The sequence below is a fragment of the Oxyura jamaicensis genome, chromosome 3 (assembly GCF_011077185.1).
Source record: "Oxyura jamaicensis isolate SHBP4307 breed ruddy duck chromosome 3, BPBGC_Ojam_1.0, whole genome shotgun sequence".
Classification (NCBI taxonomy): Eukaryota; Metazoa; Chordata; class Aves; order Anseriformes; family Anatidae; genus Oxyura; species Oxyura jamaicensis.
The window spans coordinates 14,640,594-14,661,988 of NC_048895.1; the positions used below are offsets into that span (position 1 = coordinate 14,640,594).

General features: G+C 43.3%; 1 protein-coding gene across 5 annotated transcripts in view; it reads left to right on the forward strand.

Moving 5' to 3' along the window:
* Positions 1–21,395, forward strand: part of COMMD1 (copper metabolism domain containing 1) — a 73,828-nt gene that overhangs the window by 34,807 nt on the left and 17,626 nt on the right. For 2 of the 5 annotated variants that reach the window (XR_004749313.1, XM_035321316.1), the window contains one exon: positions 8,807–10,850. The exons of 1 other annotated variant lie outside the window; for it this stretch is intronic. Coding sequence is in view for 2 of the 4 variants with exons in the window: in XM_035321316.1 (XP_035177207.1) it covers positions 8,807–8,992 (186 nt within the window). In the remaining 2 variants the exon portion in view is untranslated. Of the gene's footprint in view, positions 1–694; positions 828–5,098; positions 5,171–8,806; positions 10,851–21,395 lie in introns of those variants that run through there. 2 more of the 5 variants (XR_004749314.1, XM_035321319.1) reach the window with 2 other exon arrangements.

Genomic DNA, 21,395 nt, shown 5'->3' on the forward strand with positions numbered 1-21,395 from the left:
CGTCCTTTGTCATCTCACCGCCTTCCCCGCCTGGCGTGCCCGGCTTGGATGCGGTTCCTCTGCGCGCTCCTTTTACGCCCTTGGCTTGGCTCTGGTTGTGTGTTTGTTTTCTCTCCCCCATGGTCTCTGTTACATTCACTGCCTGGAATAATAAGGGGCTTGTTGAAAGGGTGCTGTTAAGCAGTTTGTTGTCTTCATTCATTCTCACTTATTTATTGAGCATTCTTTTTCAGTGTGCTTTGAATACAAATTTATTTGTGGTTTATTTTAATATTTATTACTGTGGAGGTTATACAAACCATCTTACTGTCATAAAACCCTCATAAATACTGACCAGTTATGATGGTGTTACAATTCCCATTTCAGAGATGCAGAAAACGTAAATATAAGGATTTCCACTAATTTTGGCGCCCTGTTTGAGAAATGCTCAGCCTCACCTTCCAGGCCCCTCAGCCTGGATAGCACAGCCAGGGTACATTTGTGGCTGCACACCCGCAGCTGTGACGGCCGTCGGTCCTTCTGCAAATCCAGCCCCACGTGCCTCGTACCAAGCACTGAGAAAATAGGATGCACAAGGAGTGACCCTGGGAAAACGTGGCTGGTGCGACTTCAGGGGCTTTCCTGTGACGGCCCGTGTTCCCCAGGGCATCGTTCGGCTGCTTTAACCACAAGACCCTTTTTTCTCTTCCTGCAGCTTCCCATCTGCTCCGCTCTGCACCTTCCAGCTCCTGCGACGAACGAGCCTGGGCGCGCCGCAGATCACGGCCTGCCTCTCCACACAGCCCCCATTCATTGCCGGCACGCCGAATGCCGTGGTCGTGGTGGAAGAAAATAGGGTTGGAGCCCATAGTGACAGCCTGTGTTGTGTATGCAAAAGGGCAGGAGGTTATCTGAGGTTGCCTGGCAACTCCAGTTCCAGCATCCTCTGTGTTTTAAAAATTTTGGTTTGCAGTGCTTGTGTTCCTCGAATATAGATGATCCTCTTTAAAAAGGGTGTTGAAAAGAGGGTTTTCTTAGGGGGGCGTGCAGAAAATCCTCGCTTGGATCCCCTGTATGTACACAAGACCCTCTGGGCAAACAAGTTTACTTACTGGTTCCATGCAAATACAGGCAGAACATTCGTGATATTCAGGAGCCGCTGGAGAAAATATTCCTGGGTTTCTTTCAGCCAAAGAATATCTGAGATGGAGGTCCAGTGGAGCACATTAATGCATCCCTGACAAAAACCTGGCTTTTAGTGCTTTCCTCTTATTTCCCTGTTGTTAGAGTGTAAGCAAAATGCCACTTATATCTTGAGTGGTTTGCCTTAGAGACTTGTGCTCTTTGAGAGTGCTTCATCCTTTCCCTAACATCTTTTTTTTTTTCCAAATGTGGAAGGGCTAAGCAAAGACACTTTATATATAGTGAAATGTAATCGTGATTATATTGGGTACTGTCTCGTCGGTGAAGTGAATCTACAGCTGAAACAAAGGAGTAGGTAAACACAGAGAGAAGTCTAAATTATAGCAGTGCAGTGGGGTGCCTGTCATACACCAGGGCTTTTGAAACCGGAGGCTGCCCAGCTACAGTCCACACGGGGCAGGTGCTGCCACTTTTTTTTTTTCTTGGCTGAAATGAGTATTTTTGCCAGGCTGGGAAGCGAGGCTGGAAGCATGTTATTAGACAATTGGCCTTGGACTGTGTTTGTACAAGGAGGTGCGTGTTGTTTTCAGTAGGAGAGAAAGGTAGCTGTGTTCGGAACAGCTGCCGAAGGTTGTTCAAGGTGTGGCACGCCAGCACGCAGGGTCTGCTGCGAGGATACTGCTGCTTTTCTGAACGATACTTTTTATTTTTATTTTTTGCTTTGTCGGGGTTGCAGAGCATAGCACCTGTCCCAGGTTAAAGCTGCCCATGCTTCACCTGGCAGGATGGGGACTGTCCAGGAGAAGGCATGTGCGTGCAAGCTGTCTCCACTTGTGGAGTCTCCACATTATTGTAGAGGCCAAGGTTGAGTTAGAGAAGCAGTATATTCTTGCTCTGTGTGTGCATTTTCTTATTTATTTTAAAGCAGTATATGAAGTCTTCCTTTGAAACTGTATGAAACCCCTTGTGTGTGGTTTTTCTTCTCTGGATGTGGTGGAGCGAAGTGCAGTACCAGAGCAGAGCTTTAAAAACAAGGCTGGAGCCTATAGGAATTTCTTGGCACCCACATGCTCCAATGTACTCTAAACAATAAGCTTTATTGGGTAGGTTTACATATCCGAGCTGTATTAATTTTGTTCGTAGTGATGCTTACACTGAGAATCAGCTTTGAGAAAGACATGAGCAGAGCCCAGGCTTGTTACCCCGGAGGTTTGATGAGCAATAGTGCCAGGGTTGGGCAGAGGGCAGCACAAAAGTGAGCGTGTTTGCATTGAAAGCAAGCTGTAGTAAAATTGCTTCCACAAAGATATGCAAAACACTGTTAAAATTGCACTCCGACCTGTACAAACGATGCCACGTGCTGAGGCTCTGACATGTGGCCGTAAAGCATGTGAGGATGCTGTTTTTTTGATTCATGACGTTTTTTCTCCCTTTGGACTAACGGATCATGTGGCAATCTCAGCTTCAAACAGGATGCCATTAAGGGATGTAATAGATTTACCAAGAGAATCAATTGTGCATTCGTTGGATGAAGTCTTTGGACATCTCATTAAATGTTAGCTAACTGATGGGTCGTAATACCTTTTTTTTCTCCCTCTGTACTTCATCTGTTTGTAGCCTGTACAAAAGTTTTTCTCTTTTGCCCTCTAATTCTAAAAAGGACTTATTTGAAGATAAATTCTGAGGACTGAAGATCAACATATGAACAAACGGGCCCATTTACTTCAGGAAGACTAGCTCTGTATGTTGCACACTGAAATAGATTTTATTTTTATTTTTTCCTTTCCCCGGTGGTTAACATAATTCACAGTATGAGCACTGTTCGTGCAAAGCGCCTGCTCAGCATCCTGTTGACACTTGATGATATTTTTGACAGAGGCAAGGGCTGGGTTGGCAGAGCGGACGGAACATGACTTTTTGTGCTGAAACCGAAAATGTTCAAATCTCTTACACTTAATAATATGAAGACATGGTTTGTCTGTCGTTTCTTTCTCCTCTGCTCAAGCACATCTTTTCCTCTCAAGCTTGCTGTTGAGACTTTAGGCTTGGCTGGTGCTAACGAGAGGCAAACCAAGCGATGAGTCAAGTGGTGAGGAGAAGATTTGACCTTTCTGGATCAAAGTGAAGCACATCACCAGTACGGTCTGTACTTCTGGATAAGCAGGAGGACTTTTCAGGTCCATGGAGGACGTGTATTTGGATATTGAGGCGATAGCATAATAACCCAAACAGAAAAGGTATGTCTTCTACACTTTAGGGGTGCTACATCGCCAAAAGGCTGTCTTTGTGCGCAGCGAGTGCTGCACAGCATGGTTAGATTTGTGTGGTCATGGGAAGAAAACTTTACGCTTTGCAAAGCTAATGGAATACCCCTGTAATCAATTCTGACTGTTTTGTTTCAAGTGCAGTCTTCTATTTGCATAAAAGTCTGGCTGTAACAGGCCCTTCTGGATTTTCCTGCCCTTCATTTTGTTTTGTCTACCTTCTCACCTCTGAATTTTTCACTCTGATCTGAGAACATGGCACTATAATGTGTTGGGTGCTCTTGTAACTCACCCCCTCACAAGCATACATGCTCATTGGCATGAGGACTTTTTTGGTTTTCTGGAAACTTGCGTGTAAATGATCAGTCACTGGTCACGCACAAGGCTGTGACTCGCTGCACGTGGGTTTGCCAGGAACAAGTGATCAGCTGCTGGCACCCAGGCACATGAGCAGCATGGACGAGGAAATAGCCAGAGATAACCAGAGGGCATTTCTTCTGACCTTCCTGTAAGGCTAGGGAAATCTAGCAATTTCAGTGGAAATCCAAGCCACTGGAAATAAAGGCAGAGGTGTGTTTGACGTGTGTGAATGCCAATGCTATCAGCGTTCACCTTTGTTTATTTGTATTTGTTTCATATCAAAACCATCAGATGCAGTTAGTAACTGTCACGTGGGGAGTACTTTGTGGCATAGGATGAGGTCCGGGCGGTTGTTTCTGTTCTGGGGACAGATGGAGGCGATGTGGCTCAAAGCATTTCCTTATGTTAATTACATTTTGCAGAGAGATTTGTCGTAGCACCTCTTCCCTGTTAAAAGCTCTCCTCTCTTTTTGTTTGTCTCCCTCCTCATAGGTGTGCGAGGAAATGGAAATCCTTCATTTCTTTTTAGATGTGGAAGAGAGAGGGAATTTAGTCCCATATGTCATGCTTGTGAACAGCCAGCTCCAGTCCTAACCTTACAAAGATACTGTCACGTGGTGTATCTGTGAATTTGCAAAGATTTTGTTTTTCCTCTAGCATATTTTATTTCTTTCTGTTGCAGGTGGTTTAAACCTGTGTGGGATGCTCCCCCTTTCTAATAATTTGGAGGTCAGGGAATGTTTTTAAAAGGCAAAGCAAAACAAAAAGCACATGAGGGAGTGGGAAGGGGAAAGTACGTGCCGTTCTCAAAGTGGCAAATTACTGGTGTAAGTTGCATCACCCTGCAATTGTTTCGTTCCCATAGACTATGAACCAACTTTATGAGGTTTTCTGAGTGTTAAAGGAAATAATGGCAATAACTATATTTCTTTCTCCCAGTGGCAAGGTCTCTTCCCTTGCAAAGAAAGACAATCCTTCGGGCACTTGCCTCCCCTTTCTTTTTTCCAGCCAAGGAAACTGCAATTTAAAAGGAAGCCTCAGAGCTTGTCTTGTCTGAAACACCTCCAGCGCTCTGGATTGCTGTCATTGTCATTGCAGCAGCGTTGCAGTCAGGTACCATGGTGATCTTAACCCTGTCACACTGCCTGCACGTACTTGTCAAATATTTTTTGTAAGTGGTAGATTGCATCGATGCCAAGATGATTAAACAACAGACATGTATAATTCCCACCGCGTTGTCATGCTATTTATCTTAGAAGAAATCCATCTTTAATGATTTGCTTAGTGCTTATCAGTGCCTGTTACATTTTTCCTGCTTTAGCTTGAAGGAGGACAACTTCTGACAACCACAGGAATCTGTCTGTGTAAAACCACTGCTCACTGAAATAGAAAGGGACCCCGCCTTTTAGGAATTTGTCAAATGGTTACTGATAAAGAATGCCTTTGTACTCCTACTCTGAAAGTAGAAATACAAAATCATGGAATCATTAAGGTTGGAAAAGACACGGTAAAAATTACACAGTACTGTCCCAACTTCACGAGTTTATCAGTTGTTCAGGAAGCAGTTCTTAGTGGTTTTGTTCTAAAAAACAAAGCAAATTCCTAAAACACAGAAAAATGTATTGCATTTGGACCTTAAGGCCATGTCTACATCCATGAGAGCAGAACTGACTGAAAATTGTGTTTAAATATTAACTTTGGGTAGCAGGGGGGTTGTAGTGGCAAACTTCTGCAACTAAAAGATTTAGTCCCCTAGCTCTGCTCCTTTTCTCTCCCAGAAACCTATTTGCTTTCTTCACTGGGATAATTTTCTTCCAGGCTAGTGGACAAAATCTGCTTGCAGAAGTCTCCAGTGATCACCTGGACTGGCACAGGGGAAACAACTGCTTGTACGAGGCTTTGGGGGCTGGAGGAGGGAGAGCTGTGTTGGATTTCTTCAGGGTTTGCTGGAAAGGGGGAAAAGACCTCTGTCTGGCTATCTTGCGTAACTCAAGGAGGCTCTGCTGGAAACTTGCTCCAACTGGTATTGTTTACAAGCTGGCCATGATGGTCCTGATTCAGCAGGTACGTGATTGGGGTGGTTCATCCTCTCTCTAAACCAGCAGTTCTGTAATTACTAGTTCTTTGTGGTCTGAAGTGTAATTTGTTTTCAACAAGCAAAATGAGCTAAGAATTTATTTTGGGGGCTATTAAGTTTGGTAAACTCAGCAAAGGAGTTAATGAAAACCTGAACTGCAGAAGCATACCATAATTCTTTTCTTTATTTTTTTCCCTTCTGTTTCATGGGTCACATAAGGACCAAGTGGCAAGAAGCTCTAAAAACTAACAAACTGCATACCAGGAAATTGGGATTAAAAAAAAAAAAAAGAGAGAGAGAGATAAAACCACCAAACCACAAAAGAAAATCTGTTGAGTGGGATAGCTTTCTTCTGGGAGAACTCTAAGAATATAAACATCGAAACACAGAAAATCTCATTCTGCAGTATCTAAATAGCTCGTGTGTTGGCGTGACAAAAGCTAATCCTCAGTATCTGAAGTAAAAGGGATCTTTTATTGATTTTGGGGGAGGTTACTTGTTTCTAATCTCTGGATTTAAGATTCAAAATAACGTTGTTGTTGTTGTTTTTCCTTCTAAAAGAAGACCACAGGCAATTCACCATGAGTTTGATGAAGATAATTCTATTGAATTTCAACAGAAAGGACCCTGTTTTGCTGTGGCCTTATGAGGAGCTTAAAAGAGTGAAGCTAAGTCATATTAGCAATAATCAGATTTGTAACTTAAGAGTGATATAAAAGTAATAATAAACCGGCTGCGAGAAATACAAAGAACTGACTGAATACAGCAAGACATGGAAGATACAGTGTGCCATCATCCAAAGCACTTTTCTCCAGTGCCATTGGAGAAAGACCTCTAGAGTTCAGCCCTCTGTTGTGTTGGGTTCGGTGCAATCACTGCGCTGATTACAATATGAAGAACTAAGCATTTCAAATAACAAAATAGCTGCTGACATCATGGTGAAATAGCCTGACACGGAGTGGTATCTAGATGTTGGCAGCCCTTCTGAGTCACTCTCCTGCAGAGCTCTGCCAGAGTTTGCCATGCCTACCTGGGTTAAGCTTCCTGGAGCAGAGCCCTTGGATTTTTTTGTTCACCCAAAGCTCTGTCTTTAAGACTGCCCTTGCTTTTTCTAAAAGAGTAGAGAGAGAGCTCTAGCTGATGGGTCGCAGGTCCATTTTTGCCAATGGCTTGTAATTCGCAGAGGAGACGTAGGTGAAATCTGGCAGTATCAGTTGTGCAGAGATGTTGTAGCAGGAATTTTGGAAACCGATACGTTTGCTTTCAAGAAGACTTCAATTCTGACTTTCCTTTGCAAAGCTCATTTTCCCTCGTCTCCTTACACCTCTTTTTCTGTTACCCAAGGGCTTGTGATATTGTCTGAAAACACGAGTTACAGTGAAATCAGTGGAAATGCTTGGATTTTTTTTTTTTTTTCCTCCCACCTGAAGGACAGGATTTTTTTTTTCTTGCTGTTATGGATCCTGGTACACTTACAGACCTTCTGGCCGTTCCTTATAGGTTATTCCTAATGGGAATGGGTTCATGGGGCTTGTATCCTGGGTGCCCAAGATACCCTTGGCCTGATGGACCAAGGCCTAATGGGCCATGTGATCGAAACAGTGAAGAAACCAACCCCCCAAAAATAATAATTTAATCAAATGCCTCCAAGAAGTGCAAGGTGACAGCTGGGACGATTCATTCCCTACCTAATCTTTGGCAACCCAAATTGCTTCTGACCTGCGTGGGCTGAGTTTCGTCTCTGTAGGTCCCTTGTGTCGTCAGTGGAGGGAGAGGCTTCTCCAGGGCATGACTCAGGGTAGATTCAGAGGGAAAATGTAGCCTGACAAAGTCTGGTTGCCTTCCGTAAGCACCTCAGCATCTGGAACATGACGTGAATATTCCTCAGAGGCATTCATTCTACAAATATTTGTAAAATACTGCTGGTTCTTCACCTGGCATCTGAGAAAGCCACCTTCCAAGTTCAAAGGATGCTGTAAAGAGAAATGTTAGTGATACTAACATCTACCTTTGCTGTCTGTCCTTGGAGACAATGACCATTTGTCATCTTTTCCTATCTTGCCTCTGCTCAACCCTGACTCTCCCCCAAACACGTACACACACCTCAAGTGGCAGCATTTTCCTGCTCCTTTTTGGTAGGTTGCACTATATATAATCTTTTCTTTAACTAGCAGTAAGAAAGGGGTTGAAAGGAAGGCTGTGCTATGAAAGGAATTTTTAGCGAGCTGTTTCTTTGTCTTGTGTTATCTCACTGCTATTGTAGTAGCTGTGCTTGTAACATCATCCTGAAATACAAGCTGAGAGGTTGCTGGTTGTTCCCCTCTGGTGCTGGAGGAGTCCTGTTGCTTTCCATTGGTTTGGCTTTTATACTTTGATTTCTCAGTTTTTAAAACAAGATGGAAATTCAAGATGAGCCCAATTTTGTGATGAAGGTTACACATTTATAGTAAGAGGAATAATGGAAAGATAAGGTGCTTTTCTGTTCATAAAAGAGTTGGCTGAAGAATTTGTTCCTCTAATGGTCCATATGAAACAGCCTTCACACAAAAATTGATCTGCTGCTGCCAACAAAACGTTTCTGTGCGTCTGCAAGTAGTTTTCTAAACTTGCAACCAAAGATGTGAGTGCTTCTGCAGAAACAACGAGGTCTCTTTAATTTTGGTTTTGTTTGGAAATGTGTCAGTCAAAAAGAGGAAGATTTTAGTCAAGGCTATCAGAACTCGGTAACTTCACAGAAGTATATTTTACCTTAATAGTAAGCCAGAGCACGTGTGTCATGCACTTGATTATGGGGTGATTTGTAATCCAAAATATACAAAAATGCATGCAAAATATCCAAACCACGTATCAGCTAATATGTTGGTAAGGGAACAACTCTTGCTGAGTTTCATTTTGGGGCTTTCAGTTTAAGGAGCTGCTTTGTCAAATCCTGCCCTGACAACGATACCAGTTTTTAAAGGCTTGTCAAATTTTCACATTTCAGTGCTGCCAACCATGCCGGGAAGATTGCTGCCAGGAAAACCTGTGCCGACGTCCAGCTCCCACCGCCACAGCTTTGTTTTCAGCCCTCTACCCAGGTGTTCAGAGAGAAGCTGTAGCCTTGAATTTAACTTTGCCTTCCAAAAAATCCAATTATCTGCATTGTCACGCTGTGCGTGTATTTGCATAGCCAAAGAAAAACCCCACACAGAAAAAGGTGGTGAGGTAATGGGCGATAGCTGAACAGCAGAGCCATGTGAGGATGAGCAAAGCAAATTCTTCGCGTCTGGCACTGGGACCGGGGACAATTGCAGTTTGCTGGTGGTATCCCCAGTGGTTGGTTTTTAAAGCTTCGTTTTTTGTTTCTGCTCTTCCCACCGTGCAGAATGCTTTGTTTTTGTAGTGTTTCTGGGGAATCACAAGAAAGTAAGGTTAAATTCTTTCAGGACAAGTTCATTGTATTTGACCTGGAAAAAGAAACCTTTTTGTGCTTATCTCCGAAGTGCATTTTAAATGTAAACGGAAGAAAAACAACAGACAATGAAGGAGACGGTGTTATTTCTGTCATTTGATATTCTGCCTACTGTCACACATGCACATGCAGTAATTTATCATTGCTTTTGCAGCTGAGTAATGTTAGTTTAATGCCCAGAGTACAGCATTTATAAATCAACTCTGCAAAGTGCTATTTATTTTTTTTTGTAATGTGTTTTTTTACATGTGGTTAACGCTCGGTTTGGCAGGGTCGCTGGTGGGCATACATTTCAGAAGACACTGGTGTGCATGTGTGTGCAAAGCCTGGGAGGGAAAATAAGAGGTTTTCCCTTTTGTTGCAGCATTTGTGCAGTTGTGGGTCAGATGGCACTCTCTTCTCTCAGTTCCTTACAGCAGGGAAGGAGGGGTTTTGCTACCAAGCTCAGATGCTCTCACGTTGGCTTGCCAGGTGCCTCGTGAAGGAGGCGTAGCGGTGAGGAGGATCTGCCGAAGGACTGGAACAGTGTCTCCTTTATTTGTGGTATTTAAATTTAGTTCTTTTTGGCCTTGATACATGAAAAACACAGGCCTGATCTCTAAAACTTAGTCTGCCTTAGGGTGACCTGAATAAATAAAGCATTCAGCTCGTTCACGTGGGAAGGATTGGGTCTTCTATTGTTTGCTTGGCATTGAATCGAAGTCCTTGTTACAGCACCCGATTGTAAAGTCACGTCTCCCAAGAAAGACGTTTTTGTCTGGTGAAGTGCAGAGGGCTCAAGCGTTGCGAGCAATCCCCTCCTGCCAGCTGGGCAGCAGTTGCAGACACTTGGTTTTCAACGTTTCGCATTCAGGACTAGGCTGGTATCTGGTCAGGGCTATTTCCAGCAACCGCTCGCCGAGTTAACTCTCAAAGTGCCTGTGCTGGTTTACAAATTGCTTCTTGGAAAATGGTTTGGGACGGGGTGTGTTTGCCCAGAGACGGGGCTTCTTTTGCCAAGGCTTCCCTTCCTCTCGAACAATTAATGACTGTTTGCTGCAGTGAGGTTTTGAGACTCCCTGGTTCGGGTTGCAGGGAGGTGTGAGGAGATTTGCTCAGCTCCTGGCTATGTGCGGGTGGAGTTGTCCTTCCCATTTCTTTAGGTGCAGATGACACGACCAGATAGCACCCCTAACCAATCCTAAATCCTAAAATGTTGTTTTTCATGCCAGTATCTCAAAAATGATGTGGCAGGGGTTTTATTAGCAATTAGGCATTCTGCTTTGAAGTTCCACAGCCCTTTGATTTACGGGCAGTTTCTGGTGAGATGCAGAGTGTTCTGGTGAGATGCAGAGTCTTCTGAACTTACCTCAGACTCACCCGGGCACCAGACATTGCCTCTTCATTTAGAAGTCATCCTTGTCAAGATTGCGAGGTGTCTTTCAGTGATGCTCTTCCCTCGGGTTCTGCTGGGCTTAAGTCTCCCACACGTTTTCTTGCACTGCAGGTTCACGTTCACAGGCCCTTAGTCTGTGCTCCCGAAAGCTGTTTCCATCACTGCCCCGGGGTGGGGGTTGTTGCTGTGCATTATAAACAGCAAAAAAGCAACTGGAGGTCAGATGTGCTCTCTCACACCATATCCAGTCATTTGTGCACATTCAGGCTTTCATACAGTGTTGAGAAGGAAATATCAGAAGGTCCCAAAATTCCATTATCTGCTTCAAAAACGCATCTGCCAACTGTTTAGGAAAGTTTGCATCACCAAAGTTAGTGGCAAGCTTTAAAAATAAAGATTACGGGTTATTTTTAGCTCGTGATATTTTTTTCCAAGCCCCGGACAGCTTGCACGATGACCTCCCGGTGCGGCACAGGGCTGGCTCGAGTCCCCTGCACGAGGACTGCCGTTCCCCGGCCAGACCCCGCTGGCAGCAAGCGCCCACACGTGCCCGGTTTGATGAGAGGCGTGTCATGGGGCAATAGGCTTTGTTTTCTAGGAGGGGTTTTGAATACATTTTGGGACCTTTCTGTGATTTCCTGGCCGTGTTTTTTATTTCCTGGGGATGTCCTCTGTCTTTAAGGAGGGAGACGCTGATGGTGTTTGTCCAGCTGTCTTCCCAGTGCTCCTGTGAGTACTTTAACCATATGCAACCAAACCACTTACACTTCGTTTTGCATCATTTTAATTAAAGGCATCTCTTCTTTCTCTATAATTCTCAATCTTCAGATGTTCGGTCTTTCCAGAGAAGCTGGAAGACTCACCCCTCACTTGCAGAGACAGTTTATAAATACTGCCAGAAATCCTGTTAAGAATCTGCTGTTAATAATTTCTATTTCTGACAACGTATTAGGCAGAAACACACAAGGTATGCATGTCTTTCAAAGTGAGAAATGTACAAAGTATGGAAAAGTACTAGCAACCATCTTTCCAGGGGTGCGCACGGGGATTTAATCGGGGTTGTTCTTTAACTGTGGCTACACAAAAAGAGTCTTTCTCATTCGCATGTCGTCCAGTACAAGCAGTAGTTTTTGGGGCCAAAGTAAGCAAGTCCAGGCACTTGGATGTGAAGTTTTGTCAATAAATACGATATTTTAAAATAGCAGAGCAGATAGACACAGTACTCTAGTTATCTCCAAATTGAGGTTGATTTCCAGGATTTTGGGGGTGTGATGTCTGTTTTGTGCGAGATGCTCAGGTCTGACAATGACACCAGCTCTGTAGAAAAAACCACGTGCAACAAATGTTTCTGTGGCATATCTGGCATGAATAAAACATCAGGTTTTATCACCAGTAAATATCCTGGTAGTGGCAGAGAGGATTTTTGAAACATGGAACTTTACATGGACATTTAACAATACTTGGGAGAAATACAGGTAGTTAAGTGTGGATGTTATAATGAAAAGCCTCATTGAAAGGTACTCTCTTCTCGTGTGTTCATTCTGTATTTTTCACAGCCATCTGTTATTTACAGTACTTGCAATTTTGGGTTTGTTCTGGAGGTTATTCACAGAGTTCAACTGCTAGCTTCACGGGTGATGCCTGTAATCCTGTGCTTTGAGGAAAGTATAAACACTTGGTAATCCACAAACAGGAATTGAGGTTGAACTTCTGGAATTGTTCTCTCTTCTGTTGACTGTAATATAGCACCCTTAAAGGTGCTAGATAGAAGAGCTCATTAACCATTTCCTGGCTTTCTTTTCTGAAGCCATCTAGCTCAGGCTGGTGCACTCCTCCAAGCTCTGTTAGGACCCTGTAGGTTCAGTAGCTTTGAGAAAGATAAAACTGCTATTTTTGTTCCTGATTCCTTTGGCAGGCATAACGCTTTGAGGATAATGAGGGAGCGATGCTTATTAAACTGGGTTATTTGTTTTGGTCAAAACTCTCTTAAGGGCAAGCTATTTTTAGAGCTTATCTGAGGCACGAGTTAACAGAGGTGTTTTGAAGCTTACTCGGACAGGAATATGGATTGTTTTACCAGCTAATGTAATCAACTTTGTTTTGTAACTTGAAATTTGTGTTTAATTACTCTGCCTGTGCTTTTTTGTGGTCCATAGTTGTGACAAGATGCAGGAGGTAGATACTGAGGCAAGCTATACTAAAGCAAAGGTGTTCTGCTCCAAGGGAGCAAAACTGAAAAGGCTGGGAAGATGCATTGTGCCTTTTTTCTCATTGATTACCCAAAATAACTGTGTTTTTATGTTACAGAATATTGATCGGTTTATATAATTTCCTAATAATGCAGTAGGTCTGTGTTTAAAATACTAATAAACCCAACCCAGATGCAACGTCACCCTCAATTAAATGTAATAAACCTTTCATTAGCAGATTCCAGAGAGCTCAATTTCCTAAATTTTAAGAACAAACGAGGCTATATGAAAGATATGTTGAAGCCTCCGGGTGATGTTAAGCTGATGTCGCATGTACAGAAGAATGAAGTACTTGGCTGCGGTCAAGAAGGGCCCAAGCCCAAGCTGCGGCCCAAGTGTTGTCATCAAATGAAACTATGGGTTTCTCTTCTCTTCCCTTATACACTTAACCCATTTAACTGAGATTCTCATCCTTAATCGTTCAGGGGTGAGATTACTGGCAAGATCTTGAAAGCTAGCTCATCGAGTGCCACATTGATTAGGATATTGAGTGCCTTGCTCCGTCAGCCTTTAACCTGCTAGAATAATTTCCGAGATGTACAAGTAATAAGTGTACTGCTTTTTGAGGAGAAAAAAAAAAAAAAGTCCTTGCAGGTACTTCAAGGCTTGAGGAAAAATAAGTTTTTGTAGCTTCAAAAAATTATTGGTAATTAAACCTTCAAATGTGAGTAAGATGTGTTTGAACAAGGCACTTCACATCAGCATAATACATTGCACTGGCACTTGCTTACTCTACAGAGAATATACAAGTCTCAAATTAATCAAGACTGCTGGAAGTAATAGCAGAAGTTTGTAATCTCAGGTTTGGACTTCATTTATTTATTTATTCTACTTCTAATTCACTTGGAAACTCCACTCAAGTTAGAGCTCTGATTTCAAAAGCACGCACCATAAAAACTGAAAAATGGGAGAAATCTCTTTGTAAGGCCAGAAGCTTCCTTCACGAAGTCTGATGCCCCCGCTAGGCATGTCTAAAAAGAAACAAAAATCAAATATAAGTGAAAGGGACTTCAAAATTCTTCAGGCTTCTGGAGGCTCCTGGATCAATGGTTGGGTTTGCAGATGGAGCCAGCCCCGTTTTTTAGCCTATTGTTTTTCCTTTTCATCAGTGATAGCCCTGCCCTGGTGCAGAGAGCTTCAGAAAGCAGTTCCTTGCTTTTTCCTTGATTTGGCTGGGAGGAGGGATGGGATTGCTTGCTGCCAGGACTTCTTTTTCTGCAGCTGGCAATTCCCAGATGCAATTTTTCATCCATCGATTTAAGGATCAGAAAGATTCCTTGGCCTTAACCTTGGGTCTTTCACATCCCTTCACTTACTGCCAGGTTTTCAGGTGCAAAGCCTGTTTAGCAGCTATGAAAATTAATCCACACCTGAATTTGTCCATCAGCTGCCATCGTCAGCTTGCAGTGACCCCTCGCTAACCAGGATTTAGGAACAGGTCCAGTCTTCATCATCTGATGAGGCCATTGGTTTGTGTGATTCTTCCCTGCTTCTTCTGGATTTTGTGGGGTTTTGTAATGGAAATCAATCTGCTTTTGTAGGTGTCATCATTAATGGATGGCAAATACATATAAAATTAATGCAAAGCTCACTCACGGAAAAAAGACGAGTCACAAAAACATTTATGCTAACATTCATTCATCACCAGTGTAAGCATTCACAGCAAATAGCATCTCTACTTTCTCACCAGCTAGTCTCAAACACATTCACGATATTCACTTACAAGGAGGGAACTACAGCAACGTTTTTGGGAGCTGGATTATAGTTCAGGACAGATTGATCAAGACGAAATCCATTCACAATCCAGTTTCCTCTGAAGCTTATGTAACAGGTTTGCGCTCTTAGCCAAACTGTTCTCACGCTGGATGTATTACGGCTTTATGTAACGCGAGTCTAATGCTGTGCACACCATTTTTAAAGCAAAAGCTGGATAATCCATGACCAGAACAGTAAGGGCATTAGAAATTAAATGGAAGATGACAGACTGCTAGTGGATTACTAAATTTGTGGTCGTTTGCCCCGTGAACTGGCATCTCCCTTCCAAATAACCGAACTGGCTCAGGCATTGAAGCCAAGGTTTCATGTGAATTTCCTTGCTGCGGTAGTTCCCAAAGGATTGCTGTATTCACGTTATCAAGTTAGGGGCATTTATTGTCTTCTGCAGTCCGTATGAATAGTGCAGGATATCAAATTCTGGTGATAAAACCAGTCCTTGATTGCCCAGTCAAAATACGTCCATGCCTTACTGCTCTCGTCCTGTTACTGGGGTGCTGTATCCGTGCTTCTTCTCTGTGCTCTTCCAAAGCTGCAGGCACCTGATGGTGCAATTTTAAGGCTCTTTTGGGTTAATCGAGAGGAATCTTCAAAGAAGCAGATGAGGAAGGCCCCCATTTACTCTGTCCTTGTGCTTGTGAATACCATAGTCCTTCCTCAGAGCAGGTCACCAGGAAGGAGCCCTCCTCTTCCCAGTCAGGAGCTGTGTTTTATCCCACATGAGGAGCAAAACTGCTGAAAGGTCTGGTCACGTTTCAGGATATTTTTTTTAAGCCTTTACCACTCACATGACAAACCTTCAAAATCAGACTCTGATATTGAGGAGCGTTTCTGAGATGGGTAACTTGGTTTAAAACCTGCTTTGGTTTTGGCTTTTCCATCCTAAGTGGTGCTTCATGGGAATTAAGTCTCAGGTGGCTCATTTAGCTGCCCTGTCATGTCTGCTTGCTCACAAAAAGGAAGAGGGAGAAAATACACGCTAATTTTGACTTCTTCAGCCAGAAGTCTTTCATGCATGTTATGCGGTTTCATCTGTAGGGCCTGATGTTAGTTGTGTAACGGGAGTGGTAAAGGTTTTGTGAGGGTTTCTTCCCTCCCAACAGGAAACGTTTCCATATCTACAGCAAAGAATGTTGTCCTTCCTTCACTGTGAGCTAAAAAACTTGCTAGGGACATGGTTAGTGGGTGACATTGGTAGTAGGGTGATGCTTGGACCAGAAGATCTTGGAGGTCTGTTCCAACACTTACGATTCTAGCTATAAGGATGGATCCTTTTTTCTCGGTTTGTTGACCTTTACTCTTTAGTTCCCTAACAACCCTTTTCCTACCATTGTTATCTTTTTGCTACACCTGCTCCTCTTCTCGTCTCCATACAGAAGCACATTAATCATTAACATTAGCGTGTGTGGCTGAAAAAGTGCCTTTTCCAAGATGCTTGGGTATAAATATTAAGCAACAGATCTGCTACTAGCTGGAGGACCACTTTTTAAACACTGCTTCTTTTAAATGCCCCAATTTTGCATTTGAGAGGTATCAGTCTGCTGTTATGCACCTAGAGATGCTCAGTCCATGGATGAAGGACCAAAATGATAAATTAGGAACAGAAGTGCCATGATCCCATTCAATGTAGGCTGTTGGGATGGTGCCTGTAGTGTAGGATCATCTTTTTGGAGTTGTGGAGCCCAAAGCATTTTGCTGGAGCTGCTGGGCACTTGGGAGGTTTCACGCGCAGGTTGCTCCAAAGTAAAAGTGTGAGATCAGTTTTTGTAGTTAGCTTTCCCTCATCCATTGCAAATGCTACTAGGATTCTGGGATAAAATCCATTGTGTTAGGCGTGCCAAAAATGTTACTCTTCTCTATCAAACTGCTAATGGAAAGCAACAAGGGAGGATTAAGAGGAAGAAACAACTCTTTTTTTCTTTTTTTCTTTTTTTCTTTTTTTTTTTTTTTCCCACCATTATAAATGTCACTCTTCTCCATTAGGCTTTTCTTTCAGCTCTCTTTGCTGTGATCACGTAGTCATCGTGGTAGGAGTAAAGGCTGTGTTGTGATTTAATAGTACAGATGCCTTCCTTGTTTTGTGAGGATTTCAGAGCAAGCTTTGCACAGCTGAGAGCTGGGTGGGAGAACAATCCCCTGGAGACGTTTCTGGGGAGGAAATGGGAAGAAATCTCAAACCTGATCCAGTGAAAAACGTGTACCAAAGGCTGTCCCGAGGAAAGGGCGTTGTAAGCAATTGAACACCACTTGTCATTTTGCTTACAACTTCTGTGTAGGTGGATGATGCACGAATCAGAAAACCTATTGGAAGGAAGTTTGGGGTGTTAATGACGTGAGGTAGAGACAGGCGAAGGTATTGCACCTCTGTGGGAAAGAGGAAGCTGCTCTCCTTGTGTGCGGCCCGGGAAGGGTGTGAGATGGAAGAGGAGAGCCTGTGGACTGCAGGCCTGGGTTTGGGTAAGAATGACAGACCTGCTGAACCCACAAGAGGAGGAATGGGAAAGAAATACAAATCCGTAAGTTCAAGCGGATCAGCTGCTCCAGCAGGGGTATCAGGAACAGACTGGGGTGTGGGAATGAATGAAGTGAGACAGCAGCAAAATGAACGCTGAAGCCAGTAACTGTTCTTTTCCTTCATTTCACCCTTTCCAAGCTGTTTTTGTGACCCGAAATATTAGATTTAATCCTCAGCCAGCTACTTACTTACGCTCAATTCTAGATTGCAAAGTGAAGTGTGATGTTTAAGTCAACAGAAGGAACAGCAAGCAGCTCTTCTAATGCTTCATTATATATTTATAACGTTTCTGCGCTTTTAACACTGGCATTAGAGCTGTTGCTTGCTGTTAGAAAATGTCAGCAGTTGTGCAGTCATGACCTCAATGTAAAGAAGCTATCAAGGTTGATGTTTCAAATGTCAATTGAATGTACCACGTTAAAATGATTTTTTTTTATTTTCACTGACATTGTCTTTTCCAAAGAAGAGATGTGAAACTCAGCCCTGTAGAGGATGCTTCTTTTCCCTATGGTGTATGGCTGAAAATTGTGTTTCCTGCTGGCAGTGAAGAGTCCCAAAATGCCTGCACTGAGGCATACAAAGACAAGCAATATCAGGAAGAGAATCTGTGACTGAAGGAAAAAGTAGATCACAGACTAAGCTCAAGAAGCATGTTCAGGGAAAAGTACACCGTAGGCTCCACAGACCAGATTCCCCAACCCTCCTTTGAGAAGTGAGCCAAAATGTTTCTTTTCATAAGTAAATTCAGAGCTGCAGGAGACGCTGCGCTTGTTGCTGGCTCTGTTTTGGAGCTGGCAGCTGGTGGTGCATGTCTGCATCTGCAGCAGAATGTCTCAGGTCAGCGAGGGAATGAGGGGGTGATGATGTAAAGGAAACTCCGAACACACAGTAGTGTTTTGTTTTGTTTTTTTCCCTAAACAGAAACAACAAACTCTGTTTTACCCTTTGTAGCTGAAAATAATGAGGACAGTGATTAAACCTTTTACCTGGAAAAAAAAAAAAAAAAGTTTTTCTGGTCATTTTACCTAATAGCAGTAAATCTCAGTGAGCAGTGTCCATTTGTTGTTTTGGAGGCAGCTATTCCAAGACAGAAGATCTTCAGAGAGTGCTCCTGGCACTTGAGACCTAGGTACCAGGGTCTTTTTCCTCCTGCAGTAGTTATATTTTAGTGGGTAAGCCTGTAGAGATCAGAACATCAAGTGCTGGCTCCTCATTATAGTCAGATAAAAGGGTTAGAGACGGAGAGAAGTATCATGTTTTATTATTTAATGACAAGAAACGGCCTCAGTTCTATTCCTTGTAATATACTGTCCTTTAAATGTGTTGTCTGGAAAAAGTCTAATCTGGGTTTTAAACACTAAGTCTTTTTATTAGAACTTTTTTCCTTGGTTTTCCAGTGTAAGTATTCTTCTCAGGCTATCATTTTTAGATACTGATGTCTCCTCTTGTTTTCTTGTTTGTTTCGTTGGTTTGTTGTTTCATTTTTTTAAAAAATGATGTAGCTTGGGCTTTAACTCAGTCAGGTCAGTGAATAAGAATTGATTTTCAGTGTTTCCTTCCGTCCCCTGCATCCAAAGCTTCTGAAGGGAATCTACATTTTTATTGTCCTGTGCTGATGAAAATGTCTCGAGTTATTATGCCCATTATGAGGGTGAGGGGATGGTCCAGATGGCCTTTATTGTCTTTATCCTGTTCATGAATGATTCAAAGAACAGTATCCAGTTCCTGGAAGCTCTGGGGCTTCGTTTTTAATTTTGACTAATTGTTTTTGTAAATAATAAGCAACAATAACTTCAGAAAATACAGTATTCTGGTGCCCGGGTCATTAATGATTCACCGTAAGTTTAGCAACAGTTAAAAATACTTCCCCACAATTTTTAAAATTCCACATCATTTTGCTCGCGAAGAATTTATCACTTACTGTAGGGATAAGCATGGATGTTGTATTTGCTTATAATTTCCTATTAATAGCCATTTTGAGACGCACAGTCCCAGGCAACCAAAAACAACTGATAAAAAAGGAGCTGGACTGAAGGACTGGTCCAGATGGAAAATGAGCTTTTTTTATCCTCTCCCATGAAAAAGAGATGGGCAGTGACCCCACTGCCTCCTTCCCGGCTCCTCTACAGGAGGTGATAAACTGCACTGCACGTACAGCTCCCTGGTTTTCAGGCTCTTCTGCAGTGGGCACACCACCATCAGTCCCCTGTCAGGAAGACGTGGGCTTTCTTAGAAGTGTGTTGGAGATTTCATCTCGTGCGCTCTTCAACAGCAGCCCTGGAGAACCATCGAGGGAGGAAGGAGCGCAGTTTGGTTTGTTAATATGCAGGAGAGGTTTTGGGTAAGGGAAATCCCTCACTGCTTTTCTCAAGCTCTGAGCAGGCAGGCTCGTTCTCATCCCTGCTTGGTTTTTCCTTCGAGGGGAAGTCCCGCAGGGCCTTGCCCTGCCTGAACTCAGATGCATCCACGAAGTTGCTCAGGATTCACCGCTGGGTCTCCTCCTGCTAGCAGAGCAGGCCGCAAGGAGCGGTGTGAACACATCTCCCAGGCTCTGCTTTCCATGCCGTGAGGCAACGCGTGCCCTGAGTGAACACATGCAAGCTCCTAACCCCTCCTTCCAAAGTATGCATCCCCACGTACGTGCCTTTTAAACTTAACGTCAGGACTCAGCTCCTCGGCTGAAGCAAGCGGATTGACGCGGCCCCTGGGAGCTCGGATTTGGTGTGGGGTGGTGGAGGCTGTGACAGGACGTGGGATTTACCAGGAGATGGGGCCTGTGCTCTGCTGAAATACTCCTCTTTTCTGTTTCCTCTCTACGTGTCCTTGGAGCCCCTGAGTCTATCGATGTGTTGGTGTTGTGATTAACATAGAAGAAGTGTAGCCAGCCCTCAGCTTCTCGTCCTTTCGTGGGCACTCGTTTCCTGGCGCTGTAACTGGAGCAGAGGTGATGGTGCTTTACGTGCCACAGCACTTCCATGCTATTTAAGCCCATTCTCCTCTCCCCACCTATAAATACAATCATCTTTATTTGCCCTGTGTCCACACTGACTGGAGATCAGTCAAGATCAGACAAGAATGTCTTGTAAGTGGCGCCCAGCTTGTAAACTAAGGTGATACTTCTATTTTAGAAGTTTTGTGTTTTTTTTGCCGTGGACAGGACTGGACAATGCAATAACTGAAGTGTGGGTGGTAGGGAGGGAAATACACTCTGAAAAGTGTGGCATGTCACCATTCCTCTCATGATTTTCTCTCTGCTATGTTATGTGGATTGATGCAGAGGAAAGGTTATCGCGTTGGAACCAGCACCTTTGGTGTGGAGGTTGTTATGTGACGGGAACGGAGGAGAGCTGCTTTTCTTTTTTTTTTTGTTAGTGTTGTTTGTTTGTTTGTTTTTGATAGTGTTGGATGGAAACTTGGAACTGATGGCCAGGAAATGTCTTCTTGGTATTTGATGCCTTACCACATCTACCTGAACGAAACTCGGTGTCCATATGAACAAAAATCTGTGGGCATGTATATGCAAAGTGTGTATGCACACACAGACACATTTTTCTCAGTCAGCTTTTGCTCTTAAGACACCCCAAAATACAGACTAGCCATGTGAGTCCAGCAGAGGCAGTAAGCCATGACAAGGGAGAATATATCAGAGTCATATTCAGAAGAAATTTGGTGTCCAATGTGCTTGGGTGAAGTGGAGGGTGAGTGGTGGTTGCTGTCTGATGTTGCCTCAGTGGGCATCTAGGGAGTTTGTCTGATTTCAACATCAGCAGTGTTCAAGTCTTTCGTAAGGTCAGCACTGTCAAAAAGTTGCCCAGGACTGCCTGATGTCACAGTGAAATTTATAAAAGTCAAGGATGCAGAAGCCCCAGTCCAGTGAAGGACAATGCTCCTTGACAGGGGCAAGGAAGGTTAGGCAGACTTTTGCCAGCTTTTGCAGACACTTTGCTATTACTCTTCCCAAAGAGTTCACCTATCTCTGAACTTTTTTTTTTTTTTTGTCTGGGGTGTTGTTTTCTAAACGATAGATTTCTGCTGTATCAGAGTTTCCTCAGATCTGGTGAGGCAATGTGTTCTACCTACCAAGGTCGCCGAATCAGAGAAATTCAGAGAAAACCATTGAACAGCTTGTCCATGCTTCCATCCATCTTTTTCAATGTATGTGATAAGTTAAACCAAGTGAGGTTACAAAAGAAAAAGTCAAGCATAAGG